Here is a 16,717-nt window from a genome sequence, read left to right on the forward strand (position 1 = left end):
CTTTTAGTATACCCAAAGAGAAGACGGAAGAGAGGCAGGCAGCAAAAGTAAAGAGATGACAAAGAAAAAAAACCAAAAAAAAGGCATATCATTACAAACGCTAATTTTATGAGTTGATATTATGGTTGCTTAAGTTGCACGCACACCAACAAACGTCAGCAAACATACTTTGCCACACATTCATAAACAAACAATTACCGCTTGCCTTTGGTAGTGTAGTTGAACGTTATGTGTAGGAATGTGTAAGCATGTGTTAGTAGAAGTTTTTAGGCCCATATAACTTATAATTAACGGTTGGTTTTTGCTTTTTATACCCACCACCATAGGATGGGGGTATATTCATTTAGTCATTCCGTTTGTAGCACATCGAAATATCCCTTTTCGACTCTACTAAGTATATATACTTCGGATCGTCGTAAAATTCGAAGGCGATTTAACCATGTCCTTGTGTCTGTCCGAATATGGCCCATATCGGACTATATTTGCATGTAGCTGCCATATAGACCGATATGCCGGTTTAGGATCTTAAGCCCATAACTGGCGCATTTATTATCCGATTTCGCTATAATTTGAGTTGATTAAAACGTCCCGATATCCAACTCAAATATGGTTCAGATAGGTCGTTCCTCAGACATAGCTGTCATATAGACCGATCTGCTGATTTAGGGACTTAGGCCCATAAAAGCTGCATTTATTACCAGATTTCGGTGGAATTTGACACAGCGTCTTGTATTAAGCCTCCCGTTATACGACCAGCATACGGCTGAGTTTGGACAATATTAAGATATAACTGTCATATAGACCGATCTACCAATTAGGGCCTTAATCCCATAAAAAGTGGATTTGTTGCCCGATTTCGCTAAAACTGTGACTTGTAAAATAGTTCTCGGGACCTGAATCAAATATGGTCCAAACCAGCCCCCATCCAATGTACTATGGATATAGTATGGCGAGTTGTTACAAAAAAAGATGGTTAAATTATCCATGGTGGCTGGTATCCAAAGTTCGACACGGCCGAACTTAATACATTTTTACTTGTTATACCCTCCACCATAGAATGAGGGCAAACTAATTTAGTCATTCCGCTGGTAACACATCGAAATATTGATCTGAGACACAACAAAGTGATTACATTCTTGACCCTCTTGACAATCCATAACGAGTCCGCCTGTCTATCCGGCCGTCTGTCTGCCAGTCTGTATGTCCGTCTGTCTGCCAGTCTATATGTCCGTCTGTCCGTCTGTCTGTCTGTCCGTCTGTCTGTCTGTCCGTCTGTCTGTCCGTCTGTCTGTTCGTCTGTCTGTCTGTCCGTCTGTCTGTCTGTCCGCCTGTCTGTCCGTCTGTCTGTCCGTCTGTCTGTCCGTCTGTCTGTCCGTCTGTCTGTCCGTCTGTCTGTCCGTCTGTCTGTCCGTCTGTCTGTCCGTCTGTCTGTCCGTCTGTCTGTCCGGCTGTCTGTCCGTCTGTCTGTCTGTCCGTCTGTCTGTCCGTCTGTCTGTCCGTCTGTCTGTCCGTCTGTCTGTCCGTCTGTCTGTCCGTCTGTCTGTCCGGCTGTCTGTCCGGCTGTCTGTCCGTCTGTCTGTCTGTCCGTCTGTCTGTCCGTCTGTCTGTCTGTCTGTCCGTCTGTCTGTCCGTCTGTCTGTCTGTCCGTCTGTCTGTCCGTCTGTCTGTCCGTCTGTCTGTCTGTCCGTCTGTCTGTCTGTCCGTCTGTCTGTCTGTCTGTCTGTCCGGCTGTCTGTCCGTCTGTCTGTCTGTCCGTCTGTCTGTCCGTCTCTCTGTCCGTCTGTCTGTCTGTCCGTCTGTCTGTCCGTTTGTCTGTCTGTCTGTCTGTCCGTCTGTCTGTCCGTCTGTCTGTCTGTCCATCAGTCCGTCTGTCTGTGGAACTTACTTTACTTTTTATGGTGTAAATCTAGGCGCTTGAAATTTTGCGTAAATACTTCCTATTGCAGTAGGTCGGTTGGGCCACATCGGTCCATTTTTTGATATAGCAGGCATATCAGCCAATATTGGCATTCTGTTATGACTTTCATTTTAAAGATTGGTCCAAATCAAATTATAACCTGATATTGCTTCCATATAAACAGATCTCGGATCTTGACTTCTTGAGCCTATAGAGGGCGCACTTCTTATCCGATTAGGCTGAAATTGTATGTGAACTGTTTTGTTTTGAATTTCAACAACTGTGTCCAGAATGGTCAAAATTGGTTCATAACCTGTAAAAGCTGTCATATAAACTGAAATCGGATTTTGACTTCTTAAGCTTCTAGAGGGCGCACTTCTTATCCGATTAGGCTGAAATTGTATGTGAACTGTTTTGTTTTGAATTTCAACAACTGTGTCCAGAATGGTCAAAATTGGTTCATAACCTGTAAAAGCTGTCATATAAACTGAAATCGGATTTTGACTTCTTAAGCCTCTAGAGGGCGCACTTCTTATCCGATTTGGCTGAAATTCTAGGTGAGCTGTTTTGTTTTGAATTTCAACAACTGTGTCTAGAATGGTCAAAATTGGTTCATAACCTGTAAAAGCTGTCATATAAACTGATATCGGATTTTGACTTCTTGAGCCTCTAGAGGGCGCAATACTTATCCGATTTGGCTGAAACTTTGCACGACATGTTTTGTTCTGACTTCCAACCACTCTTCAAAGAATGGTTAAAATCGGTTCATAACCTGATATAACTGCCCTATAAACCCATGTCGGATCTTAACTTGATAAGCCTCCAGAGGGCGCAATTCTTATCTGATTTGAGGTGTTTTGCCTTCAGTTCCAACAACTTTGTTAAGTGTGGTCCAAATCGGTTCATAACCTGATATATTGGGTTGCCCAAAAAGTAATTGCGGATTTTTCATATAGTCGGCGTTGACAAATTTTTTCACAGCTTGTGCCTCTGTAATTGCATTCTTTCTTCTGTCAGTTATCAGCTGTTACTTTTGGCTTGATTTAGAAAAAAAGTATAAAATAGTATATTTGATTAAAGTTCATTCTAAGTTTTATTAAAAATGCATTTACTTTCTTTTAAAAAATCCGCAATTACTTTTTAGGCAACCCAATAGAAATCGTAGAAAACGATCTTTATATTTGAATTATTGAGCCTCAAGAAGGCCTTGGCGCGTATGGTTTTTCTAAAGCTCTCAACATCCATTCCATTATGGTCTAAATAGGTTTATAACCTGATGTATTGGGTTGCCCAAAAAGTAATTGCGGATTTTTTAAAAGAAAGAAAATGCATTTTTAATAAAACTTTAATCAAATATACTTTTTTTTAAACTTTTTTTCTAAAGCAAGCTAAAAGTAGCAGCTGATAACTGACAGAAGAAAGAATGCAATTACAGAGTCACAATATATGAAAAATCCGCAATTACTTTTTGGGCAACCCAATAGCTCCCATATAAACCGATCTGACTTCTTGAGCCTCTAGAGGGCGCAACTATTTGGCTAAAATTTTAACCATGGTATTTTTTATGAACTCTAATATGCACTTTAACTAAATTTATTTTGCATAAATTTTTAACGGAATCCATGGTGGTAGGTTCCCAAGATTCGACCCGGCCGAACTTAGCACGCTTTTACTTGTCTTGAGTTTCCTATTTGTTTGTCGCTTGCCTCGTCATGTGCTGTAAACGGTTAAAAGCATTTGCTTAACTAATAAGAAGAAAAATGTATTTGAGAGTGAGTGTGTGAGTTTGGGTGGAAGTGAGTGCGAGACTAACAAGACCACCAAGGCAAATTTCACAAAGATGGTGAATAACGACAGGAATATGAAACAAATCTGCTCATTAACGTCGTAAACACAATTGTTAATGCAAAAGCTTATATACACGTCCTCAACCATATACTAACTCATACAAATACTAAAACTAACAAACACACACAACACACATAAACACTCTTACAGTGCGACACCCACACACACATACATATTCCTGCATATAACAGAGTATGCATAAAAACCCAAATATTTACTTCGTTAAGCCTCACATAAGGAAAGAGCGAGGGATATTAAGAAAGTTTCAAGTCTAAGAGAGTCTGGGAAGAGTTTAAGACCTTGAAAATATAAAAGCGTGCTAATTTCGCCCAGGACCGAATCCCCCACCATGAAGCGAATTTCAGCCAAATCGCATAATAATAGCGCCCTCTAGAGGTTCAAGATGTATAATCGGGAGATCGGTTTATATGGGAGTTTACCAGGATATGAACCGATTTAGACCATGCTTAGTACAGTTGTTGGAAGTCATAGCAAAACACTTGATGCCAAATTTCAGCCAAATCGCATAATAACTGCGCCCTCTAGAGGCTTAAGAAGTATAATCGGGAAATCGGTTTATATGGGAGCTATACCAGGTTATGAACCGATTGAAATCATGCTTAGTACAGTTGTTGGACGTTATAGCAAAACACATCATGCGAAATTTCAGCCAAATGGGATAATAATTGCGCCCTCTAGCGGCTCAAGAAGTCAAGATGTGAGATCTGTTTATATGGGAGCTATATCAGATTTTGAACCGATGCGGACCGTATTCGACACAATTGCTGGAAGTTATAACAAAGCACTTCAGGCAAATTTTCAGCCAAATCGGATAATAATTGCGCCCTCTAGCGGCTCAAGAAGTCAAGATCCAGGATCGGTTTATATGGCAGCTTTATCATATTTTGAACCTAATCAAACCATACTTGGCACAATTGTTGGGAGTGATAACAAACCACTTCATGCAAAATTTCAGCCAAATTTGATAGTAATTGCGCCCTCTAGAGGCTAAAAAAGTCATGATCCAGGATCGGTTTATATGGGAGCTATACCAGGTTATAAACCGATTTAGACCATGCTTAGTACAGTTGTTGGACATCATAGCAAAACACTTCATGCCAAATTTTAACCAAATGGGATAATAATTGCGCCCTCTAGCGGCTTAAGAAGTCAAGATCAGAGATCCGTTTATATGGGAGCTATATCAGATTTTGAACCGATGCGGACCGTATTCGACACAATTGCTGGAAGTTATAACAAAGCACTTCAGGCAAAATTTCAGCCAAATCGGATAATAATTGCGCCCTCTAGCGGCTAAAAAAGTCAAGATCCAGGATCGGTTTATACGGCAGCTATATCATATTTTAAACCGAATCAAACCATACTTGGCACAATTGTTGGGAGTGATAACAAACCACTTCATGCAAAATTTCAGCCAAATCGGATAATAATTGCGCCCTCTAGCGGCTCAAGAAGTCAAGATCCAGGATCGGTTTGTATGGCAGCTATACCAGAAAGTGAACCGGTTCGAACCATATTTGGCACAGTTGTTGGAAGTTAAATCGAAACACTTCGTGAAAATTTGAAATATTGTAAGAATTGCGCCCTCTAGCGGCTCAAGAAGGCAAGATCCGGGATCGGTTTATACGGCAGCTATATCATATTTTAAACCGAATCAAACCATACTTGGCACAATTGTTGCGAGTGATAACAAACCACTTCATGCAAAATTTCGGCAACATTTTATAATAATTGCGCCCTCTAGAGACTAAAAAAGTCAAGATCCAATTGTTCGAAGTTAGAGCAAAACACTTTGTGCAAAATTTGAGCCAAATCGGATAAGAATTGCGCCCTCTAGTAGCTCAAGAAGTCAAGATCCGAAATCGGTTTGTAGTTGAGCTATATCACATTTTGAACCGTTTTGAATCATACTTGGCACAATTGTTGGAAGTTAAATCAAATCACTTAAAGCAAAATTTCAGCCAAATCCGATAAGAACTGCGCCCTCTAGCGGTTCAAGAAGTCATGATCCAGGATCGGTTTGTATGATAACTATATCAGGTTTTGAGCCGATTGGGGCCACACTTGGAATACTTATTGGAAGTCGAAACAAAACACTTCATGCAAAATTTCAGCCAAATCGGATAAGAACTGCGCCCTCTAGCGGTTCAAGAAATCGAGATCCAGAACTGCGCCCTCTAGCGGCGCAAGAAGTCAAGATCCAGGATCGCTTTATATGGCAGCTATGACACCATGGACCGATAAAGCCGATTTACAATCCCAAATCACCTACACTTATAGGAAGTATTCGTGCAAAATTTCAAGCTCCTAGCTTTATTCCATTGAAAGTTTGTGTGCTCTCGACAAACGGACGGACGGACGGACACACGGACAGGGCTAAATCAATTTAGAATATCAAGACGATCAAGAATATATATAAACATCGTTGGGTCTTAGATCAATATTTCGTTGTGTTACAAAGGGAATGGTAAATTAGTATACCCCACACCCTATGGTGTAGGGTTTAAAAAGGGAAATCGGTATATATGACAGCTATACCCAAATATTGACTGATCTGGACCATGGGGGACATGGGATGTTGGGGACCTCATGCAACTCACAATTCCAAATATAGCGGAATGGGGTAATTAATAAGCCTTTTATGGGTCCCTGACCTTATATCTGGAGATCGGTATATGTGGCAGCTATAGCCAAATGCTGACCGATCTCGATCATATTCAGCACAGTTATCTAAAGGTCCAATACACCCATTATGCTAAATTTTAACAAAATCGGGTAACAAATCGGCCTATATAACAGATGTATCCATTTACAGTCCAATAAAGAATAAGCTCGGCAATGATGTCAGGGACTCAAATTGCATAAAAAACCCCATGAACATTCCACTAAGGAACAGAGGCGAACTTCTCACATATCAATGAGTGCTAGATCTTATCATGATGAGCTTCCGTACGCATCCAGGGGCAGGTGAGAAAGCTGTGGAACCACTCTTCCCTAGGACACTGGACACTTTCGGTGTGGACGATTCCTCCTTAGATGCTTCACTAGCTGCTGCTGTCCAGTCCAACCGCTGCTGTCGAAGTGAAGCTCCGTGCTTTCTCGCTGGCGTACACCTTAAGCCCAGTCCAACCGGATGACCCACCCACACAAAGCTTGTCGGGTCCCGTTTCTATGCCATTCCCTCCTATCTCGATTGTGGCATCGGGATTTCCGGTCTCTTCCAATCCGCCAGACTTTAGCGAAGTGGTCGTTAATTTCTCAAGCAAGTGTTCAGCAATAACTGCTAAGTCATCAACCTGATTCCGCAACCCCATCGCTTCTATAGACCTTCAGTTTCAACTTGTTGACAACCCTTTCAGACTTGTTGAGGTCTTCCAGACAGCCAGAGTTGAGTACGGAAACTGCATGTCTTCGGTCACCATCAGCCTCAACCAATCTACCAATCTTCCAATCGGTGGTTGAAAGATTGGGATTACATTCCCTAAGTCTTCCAAGTTTCGCTTCAGGATCTGAGGGGAATCCTTGGTATCCAAACATGCGCCATTGGTCGAGAAGGAATATCTTCCTTCTTGGCTAAATCTAGTGCTGCACCTGGCCAGATCTCACCAATCTTTTTTAGCGCACAATGATACATTTCAATTGAGCGTTAAAAGGCAGTTAGTCTGTATCGGCCCCGACACCAGCCTGCATCGTCACAAACTGGAGGAGATCCAGGAACTTCTGCAAGGACATCGGAGTATACTGATGACAGTCCATTGACTATACCACTCCATTTATTCCCAGGTATGCAGCCCAGTTATTCTCCCTTGTCGACAACTGTCATTTCCAAACTGTCCCTAGCGACATTAGCAAAGGTACTTGAACCAATCTTACTACTATTCGCCCCAGTTCTTTTAGGCATCAAATGCCCTCCAAGTGACCGCAGCATTTCCCAATCAAGACGTGAAGTCTTTTGGGTAGCCTGTGCCGCAAATTCCTAAGCCCAATTTAGGGAATCTCTCTCCCTTTTAGTGAAAGTCTTAGGATCATTCGCACCTAGCCTCTCAATAAACTTTAGATCCATGCGGCTTCTATTATTCCAACCTCTTAAAGAGCATGTTGGCATGCCGGCGTAGGCCCACGCTGACCGCTGAGCCTGGAATGTTCATTGCAAATTTTGCCCATGAACATTTTTTGCCCACTAAAACACAGAGCGAAACTTCTCACATATCAGTGAGTGCAGCTCAAGGGAGCCTTCTTTCTATAGCCGAGTTCGAAGGGCGTACGGCAGTGCCATATCTCTTTGGAGATAAGTTTTTATATGGCATAGTACCTCAAAAATGTTGCCAGCATTAGGAAGGGAAAACCACCGCTGAAAAATTTCTCTTCATGGTCTCGCTAGGATTCGAACTCAAGCATTTAGCATCATAGCCGAACATTTCAACCTCTGCACTACGGTAGCCTTCTAACCTCCTCCATATACCATACAGAAACTCCCTAACAAAACCCCACCAATATAATTTTCAGCACGCAACAAAAAGGACACATAAACGAAATTTTATGCACTCTCATACTCATACAGAATTTTTGGGAAAGAAAAGTAAATGACACATATCCCCTGATGGACCTTTCGTGTGCGTGTGCGTGTCATTTGAGACACCAAGAGTCACACCAAACAACCAACTAAGCAACCACTCAACAAGACGAGCCAAAGCCACCACCGACACCGCACCACACCATACAAACAGTCAAAGTTAATGGCGGTTAACAGAAGGTTAAGCATGTGTTGGCTAAATAACATCGGCATGACTTTGTAGTTTCGTGAGAGTGGTTGGTGTTACCAATTTTGGCCACAAAGAAGTGTAATTAGTAAAACAGCCCACGCAAGAGGCCACAAGAACATGATAGGCTCCTGTGTTACAGCGTACAGGTAAAGAAAGAATTAAAAATTCTACAATTTTGTATGATTTTAGTTTATAAGCTTTAGTGAGGTAATAACCTCATCTCTTACCACACTTAAGCTGTTCAAAACAATAGTTCTCACATTACAACTAATGCTATTGGATTTCTGTTACCCGTTTTAAACAGCGGCCACACTCAAACACACACACACTCTGCTTGTTTCCGCTTCCGTTTGTTGAAACGGAATGAAACTAATTTTCACGCCATTAAATTTACATGTTTATAAAAACCCACTACCCTAAATAGACATGGCAACGTTTTGAGAATGCTTTTTTCCACTTCACAAAAAAGGGCAATGCTTGTGCAATGGCATTGCTCATTTATGAGAGGATAATGGTTTAAGAGACAGAGTTGCCAATAGCAAAAAAAATATTTATAGAAAAACAAACAAATGTGTGCTAAGTTCGGACGGACCGAATCTTGGGAACCCACCACCATGCACAGAAAAAAATAATTTTGAAAAGCAACAACTTTGGTCGAAAAAGCGACAACGAAATTTGTTAATTTTCCTGCAACAATTGCATGCAAAATTGCAACCAAATCAGACAAAAATTGCCGCTTATAAGGGCTCAAGAAGTCAAATCGGGAGAAGGGTTTATATGGGAGCTATATCAGGTTATATATAGACCGATTTGGATCGTATTCGGTATTGTTGTTGAAAGTCTTAACAGAATACTACATGCAAAATTTCATGCAACTCGGACAAAAATTAAGGCTTCTAAGGCCTCAAGAATTCAAATCCGGGGATCGGTTTATATGGGGGCCATATCTGTTTATAGACCTATTCGGGGTCTTGACTTCTTTAGCCTCTAGAGGGCGCAATTCTCGTCCGATTTGACTGAAATTTTTCCTGAGGTGTTTTGTTTTTCAACAACTGTGCTAAGTATGGCTTAAATCGGTACATAACCTGATATAGCTGTCATATAAACCGATCTGGGATCTTGACTCCTTGAGCCTCTAGAGGGCGCAATTCTCATCCGATTTGACTGAAATTCTTCATGAGGTGTTTTTTTATAACTTCCAATAACTGTGCTAAGTATGGCGCAAATCGGTATAGAACCTGATATAGCTGTCATATAAACCGATCTGGGATCTTGACTTCTTGAGCCTCTAGAGGGCGCAATTCTCATCCGATTTGGCTGAAATTTTGTACAACGGCTTCTCTCATGACCTTTAACATGCGTGTCTACTATGGTCTGAATCGAGCAATGGCTTGATACAACTCCCATATAAACCTATCTCCCGATGTAGCTTTTTGAGCCCCTACAAGGGGCAATTCTTATCCGAATGAACTGAAATATTGCGCAATGACTTCTACAATGTTCAGCATTCATTTATGATCGGACTAAAACTTGTCTTTAATACTTATCAAAAAAAAATTTTTTTTTTTTTTTTATTTTATCAAAATTAAATTTTTGACCCATTGTCTGAACTTCAAATTTTCCTATGGCAACCCTGCTCACCGTGTTAATAGTAATAACAATGTTGTTGATGCTGGCAAGTATATGGCTCAGCAGGCTGACGCCAATGATGGTTTCGGTGAATTGCTTTTTTTTTTTGGCAACATCTACCCTCCCAACCCCGTACTCCCCCTAGTTATTGCTGAAAATAGAAAATTTGCATAAACATTTGGCACAGCATCCAACATGAAATGAAGCGACAGCCTCAACGCCATCATCATCACTAATTTTTGTCAACCGGAAATCATTTAAAAGGCTATAAAAAACACTTGTTCTCTGCCTGGCTTGGTTTAGCATTGCATGGCATAAAAGCCCCATGGCTATGACATATGAGCGGAAGCAGAGGAAAGGAGAACAGAAAGGTAATGTCGGAAATGTTAATGTTAATGAGGTTTCAATGTTCGCAATCAACATAAAAGCCTATGGTGGAATGCAATTAATGTCATAGATAGTAGTAAAGTGCAGGGCAACCCTCAGGGGCATACACACGTAACAATTATTTCGAAATGCAGCTATGGAACTGAGTATTGGGATGTTTGGCAATGTCATTACCAAAAATAAGACATGACAGAATGCATTAAAATCAGGCCACACTGGAAATGAACAAATATTGGGTTGCCCAAAAAGTAATTGCGGATTTTTTAAAAGAAAGTAAATGCATTTTTAATAGAACTTAGAATCAACTTTAATCAAATATACTTTTTTTTCTAAAGCAAGCTAAAAGTAACAGCTGATAACTGACAGAAGAAAGAATACAATTACAGAGTCACAAGCTGTGAAAAAATTTGTCAACACCGACTATATGAAAAATCCGCAATTACTTTTTGAGCAACCCAATATTTCAAGGATGATAAAATTCAAAGGAAAATTTCTATGAAAAAAGTAGCAGGAAGGGTTTACTACATTCGACCCATCTGAATTCAAACAGTTTTAACTAGTTTATCATAAAATCGTCTAACTTTTTTTACATAGAAGAGATCATTGTGCTTTTTCTCGTCAACAAAAGTTTTGTATACAAGGCTCTACTAAAGCATAAGTATGTATCATTAATAAAACTTCTCCTTACCTAGAGTTAATGTTGCTGTTATTAAGTTTTGTCCTCTTTCCCCTCTTTAGATATCACACAAAATTTCCATGGAATAATTGTTCTCAATTTTTCCCTCAACTTTATTCAATCAACTTTTCTTGCAACTTCCATTTTCGTTCTAAGTTTTTTTTTTTAATACTAACTTCCATTTTTGTTGCATTTCGTTTTGCAGAGACCGCCTTACTGCTGCCAGCTGGTTTGTCACACAGCAAGCACCATGCAAAGGACGACAACAGCACTGACATAAATCACAATGCTCAGCCACACGCTCACCATGACAGCAATGGCAACCCAAGGAAACATCATCATGAGGAAGAGTAAGTCATCGATTAAAATCAAAGTTTTTTCCGTTTCGTTTTTTTTTTTGTTCTTTTGCTCAGTCTCTCTCGAAGAGTAGTTTTGCTTATTGTAGTAGTCTAAGTAGGGCGAAATCACAAAAAAACAACAGCAACAACCAGTATGGAACTAAGACCAATGGGGGAGAAAAAAGTTTGCCATTAAGCTTTTAAGAAAATTGAATTGAGCAACCAGGATCATAGAAACGTAAATAAATCCTGGCGATGCGAGCATTAACCGACAACAATGGCAGCAATTGCAATGACACAGATACACCAGCACACGCAATCACACACACACACACACCCACACACCCATAGAGCCATTCAACATATTGGCATCAAGAAAAAGGATTTAAAAACAATTTCAAATCAATGATGTGCAGTTAGTAATGCTCTTCACTTAGAAACCCTAACGCCAAAACAGTTTTTTTTTTGTACAGATTTACTCCTTCTCATTGCACTCTTTCCCTCTTCTCATTCTTCATTTTGATATTTTTCGATTTTCTTAATAGTAATAAGGGAATTTGAAATGTTATAAACTTTTGTTTAAGTAATCAGAGATCAGAGTGGAGAATTGAGGTTAATTGCAGCAACACTGCTTGTCCCTTAGACTTAAAACAAAAACAAAAAAATGGACTAGACAAGATTGGCTTGAGAAGCAGAAGAAATTGATTTCAAATTATCATATTAGGTTAGGTTGAAAAGAGGGTGCAGATATGCCACTATGGACATACACCTAAGTTATCACATTAAAGCAAACAATAAATGATGATTTTTGATATGATTTTTCTTTGGTATTTACTCGTAAAGTAATTGCGGATTTTTTATATAGTCGGCGTTGACAAATTTTTTCACAGCTTGTGACTTTGTAATTGCATTCTTTCTTCTGTCAGTTATCAACTGTTACTTTTAGCTTGCTTTAGAAAAAAAAGTTTAAAAAAAGTATATTTGATTAAAGTTCATTGTAAGTTTTATTAAAAATGCATTTACTTTCTTTTAAAAAATCCGCAATTACTTTTTGGGCAACCCATACATACTACCCCATTAAGTGAAAACACTACAAACTTAGTCGGAAATTTCCTAAAAGCTTGAGATATTCACGGCCTAGCAGTAAAAAACATGTCAATACCATAACTTGAGACTCATCGAAAACTTTAAAGAATAGCTTACCAAAATTACTAAAACTGCTCTTTCCCCATGGAGAAAGTACTAAAACCTTCTCCCTAAGGAACTACCATTGCCCTTAGAAAAGGGCTCTAAATCTACCCTTTCCCTTAGCAAAGTGTGCTAAAGCAATTGTTTTCCCAAAGGAAAGGGTACTTAAACTTCGCTTTTCCAAAGGAAAGCCTGATAAAACTACCATTTGCCTGGCCAGAGGATACTAAAACTACACTTTCCAAAAGGAAAGGCTACTAAAACTGCACTTTTCCTAAAGAAAGGGTACTAAAACTACCCTTTCCAAAAGATGTGTACTAAAAGTACCCTTTCCCCAAAAAAAATGTGCTAAAAGTAACCTTTCCCAAAAAACGTGTACTAAAAGTACCCTTTCTCTAAGAAAAGGGTACTAAAACTACGCTTTGCCTAAAGAAAGGGTACTAAATCTACCCTTTCACTTAGGAAAGTACACTAAACATACCCTTTCCCTAACGAAAATGTACAAAAACTACCCTTTCCCTAAGGAAAGGGTACAAAAACTACAGCTTCCCTAAGAAAGGGGTACTAAAACTACCCTTTCCTTACGGAAAGCTTCCCCCTCCTTAATAAAGGGTACATAATCTGCCCTTTCCCTAAGGATAGGGTAAAAAAGTAACCCTTCCCCTAAGAAACGGGTACTATACCTAACGAAACCACCGTTTGTCCAAGTACTAGGGTACTGAAACTACCCTTTCCTTTAGGAAAGGGTACCCACACTACCATCTTCCTTAGGAAAGGGTACTAAAACTACCCTTTCCCCAAGGAAAAGGTACCAAAACTAAGGAAAGGGTACTAAAACCACCCTTTCCCCAAGGAAAAGGTACCAAATCTACCCTTTCTATAAGCAGAGGGTACTAAAACTACACTTTCTCAAAGGAAAGGCTACTAAAACTGCACTTTTCCTAAAAAAAGGGTACTAAAACTACCCTTTACCAAAATAAGTGTACTAAAAGTACCCTTACCCCAAAAAATGTGCTAAAATTAACCTTTCCCAAAAAACGCGTACTAAAAGTTCCCTTTCTCCAAGAAAAGGGTACTAAAACAACGCTTTGCCTATAGAAAGGGTACTAAATCTACCCTTTCACTATGGAAAGTGTACAAAAACTACCCTTTCCCTAAGGAAAGGGTACAAAAACTATAGTTTTCCTAAGAGAGGGGTACTAAAACTACCATTTCCTTACGGAAAGCTGCCCCTGTCTTAAGAAAGGGTACTAAAGCTGCCCTTTCCCTAAGGATTGGGTAACAACGCAACCCTTTCCCTAAGAAACGGGTACTATACCTAACGAAACCACCGTTTGTCCTAGGAAAGGGTACTTAAACTAACTTTTTTCTACGAAAGGGGTATTAAAACTACCCATTCTATAAGAAAAGGAACTAAAACTAACCTTTTCCTAAGTACAAGGACCTAAATCTACACTTTCTCTAAGATGAGGGTACTAAAACTACCCTTTCCTTAAGGAAAGGGTACTCACACTACCACCTTCCTAAGCAACGGGTACCAAAACTACCACCTTCCTAAGGAAAGGGTACTAAAACTACCCTTTTTCCAAGTAAAGGGTACTAAAACTACCCTTTTTCCAAGTAAAGGGTACCAAAACTACCCTTTCTCTAAGGAAAGGGTACTAAAACTACCCTTTCCCTAAGGAAAGGATGTTGAAACTTCTCTTTCCCCAAGGAAAAGCTACCAAAACTAAGGAAAGGGTACTAAAACCACCCTTTCCCCAAGGAGAAGGTACTAAAACTACCCTTCTATAAGTAGAGGGTACTAAATCTAACTAAATCTACACTTCTCTAAGAAAAGGAAATTAAAACTACTCTTTCCTTAAGGAAAGGGTACTCATACTACCGTCTTCCTAAGGAACGGGTACTGAAACTACCCTTTTTCCAAGGAAAGGGTACCAAAACAACCCTTTCTCTAAGGAAAGAGTATTAAAACTAAGGAAAGGGTATTAAAACTACCCTTTCCCCAAGGAAAAGGTACGAAAACTACCCTTTCTATAAGTAGAGGGTACTAAAGCTACCCTTTCCCTAAGGAAAGGGTACTAAAATTATGCTTTCTCTTGGTAAAGGGTACTAAAACTACCATTTCCAAAATAAGTGTGCTAAAAAAAACCTTTCCCAAACAACGTGTACTAAAAGTACCCTTTCTCAAAGAAAAGGGTACTAAAACTACGCTTTTCCTAAAGAAAGGGTACCTCAATCTACCCTTTCACTTAGGAAAGTACACTAAAACTACCCATTCCCCAAGGAAAGTCTACAAAAACTACCCTTTCTCTAAGGAAAGGGTACAAAAACCCTTTCCTCAAGAAAAGCTGCCTCTGCCTTAAGAAAGGGTACTAAAGCTGCCCTTTCCCTAAGGATTGGGTAACAACGCAACCCTTTCCCTAAGAAACGGGTACTATACCTAACGAAACCACCGTTTGTCCAAGAAAAGGGTACTTAAACTAACTTTTTTCTACGAAAGGGGCATTAAAACTACCCATTCTATAAGAAAAGTGTACTAAAACTAACCTTTACCTAAGGACAAGGAACTAAATCTACACTTTCTCTAAGAAAAGAGTACTAAAACTACCCTTTCCTTAAGGAAAGGGTACTCACTCTACCGTCTTCCTAAGAAAGGGGTACTAAAACTACCCTTTCCCCAAAGAAAAGGTACTAAAACTAAGGAAAGGGTGCTAAAACCACCCTTTCCCCAAGGAAAGGGTACCAAAACTACCCTTTCTCACAGGAAAGGGTACTAAAACTAACCTTTTTCCAAGGAAAGGGTACCAAAACTACCCTTTCTCATAGGAAAGGGTACTAAAACTACCCTTTTTCCAAGGAAAAACCAAACCAAAACTACCCTTTCTCATAGGACCAAAACTACCCTTTCTCATAGGAAAGGGTACTACAACTACCCTTTTTCCAAGGAAAGGGTACCAAAACTACCCTTTCTCATAGGAAAGGGTACTAAAACTACCCTTTTTCCAAGGAAAGGGTACCAAAACTACCCTTTATCATAGGAAAGGGTACTAAAACTACCCTTTCCCTAAGCAAAGGGTACTGAAACTCCCCTTTCCCTAAGGAAGTAAAGGGTACCAAATCTACCTGCCCTAAGTAAAGGGTACCAAAACTACCTTTGCCCTAAGTAAAGGGTACTAAAACTATTCTTTCCCCAAGGAAACGGTACTGAAACTACCCTTTCCCTAAAGAAAGGGTAGTTTCAGTACTAAAACTACACTTTCCCTAAGAAAAGGGTAATTAAACAAACATTTCCCTTAGGAAAAGGTACTAAAATTACCTTTACTTAGATAAAGGGTACCAAAACTACCCTTTTCTAAGTAAAGGGTACTAAATCTACCACTTCCCTAAGGAAGGGGTACTAAAACAACCCTTTCCCCAAAGGAAAGCGTACCAAAACCATACTTTCCTTAGTAAAGAGTACTAAAACTACCCTTTTCTTAAGGAAGGGGTACCAAAACTACCATTTCCTTTTCAATGGGTGCTTAAACTGACCTCTCCCTGAGAAAAGGGTACTAAAACTACACTTTCCCTAAGGAAATGTACTAAAGCTACCCTTTTCCTAATGAATGGGTAATCACACTACCCTTTTCCTAAGGAAGGGATTCTTAACCTAGGGGTACTAAAACTGCCCTTGCCCTAAAGAAAGTGTACTAAAACTACCATTTTCTTTTGCAAAGGGTACTTTAACTGACCTTTCTTGAGAATAGGGTACTAGAAATACGCTTTCCCTAAGGAAATTTAATACAGCTACCCTTTTTCTAAGGAACAGGTACTTAACCTATGGGTACTAAAACTGTCATTGCCATAAATAAAGTGTACTAAAACTACTCTTTCCCTATGAAAAGGGTACTTAAACAACCCTTATCCTAAGGAAAGCGTACTGAAACTACCCTTTCCCTAAGGAGAGCATACTAAAACTACCCTTTTC

General features: G+C 39.7%; 1 protein-coding gene across 4 annotated transcripts in view; it reads left to right on the forward strand.

The window, feature by feature from the left end:
- LOC106084131 (uncharacterized) overlaps window positions 1-16,717 on the forward strand; it is a 700,945-nt gene that overhangs the window by 511,165 nt on the left and 173,063 nt on the right. For all 4 annotated transcript variants that reach the window (XM_059366369.1, XM_059366371.1, XM_059366370.1 and 1 more), the window contains exon 4: window positions 11,427-11,571. In XM_059366369.1, coding sequence (XP_059222352.1) covers window positions 11,427-11,571 — 145 coding nt within the window. The remainder of the gene's footprint in view (window positions 1-11,426; window positions 11,572-16,717) is intronic.

This window comes from Stomoxys calcitrans, chromosome 4 (genome assembly GCF_963082655.1).
Source record: "Stomoxys calcitrans chromosome 4, idStoCalc2.1, whole genome shotgun sequence".
NCBI classification, from domain to species: Eukaryota; Metazoa; Arthropoda; class Insecta; order Diptera; family Muscidae; genus Stomoxys; species Stomoxys calcitrans.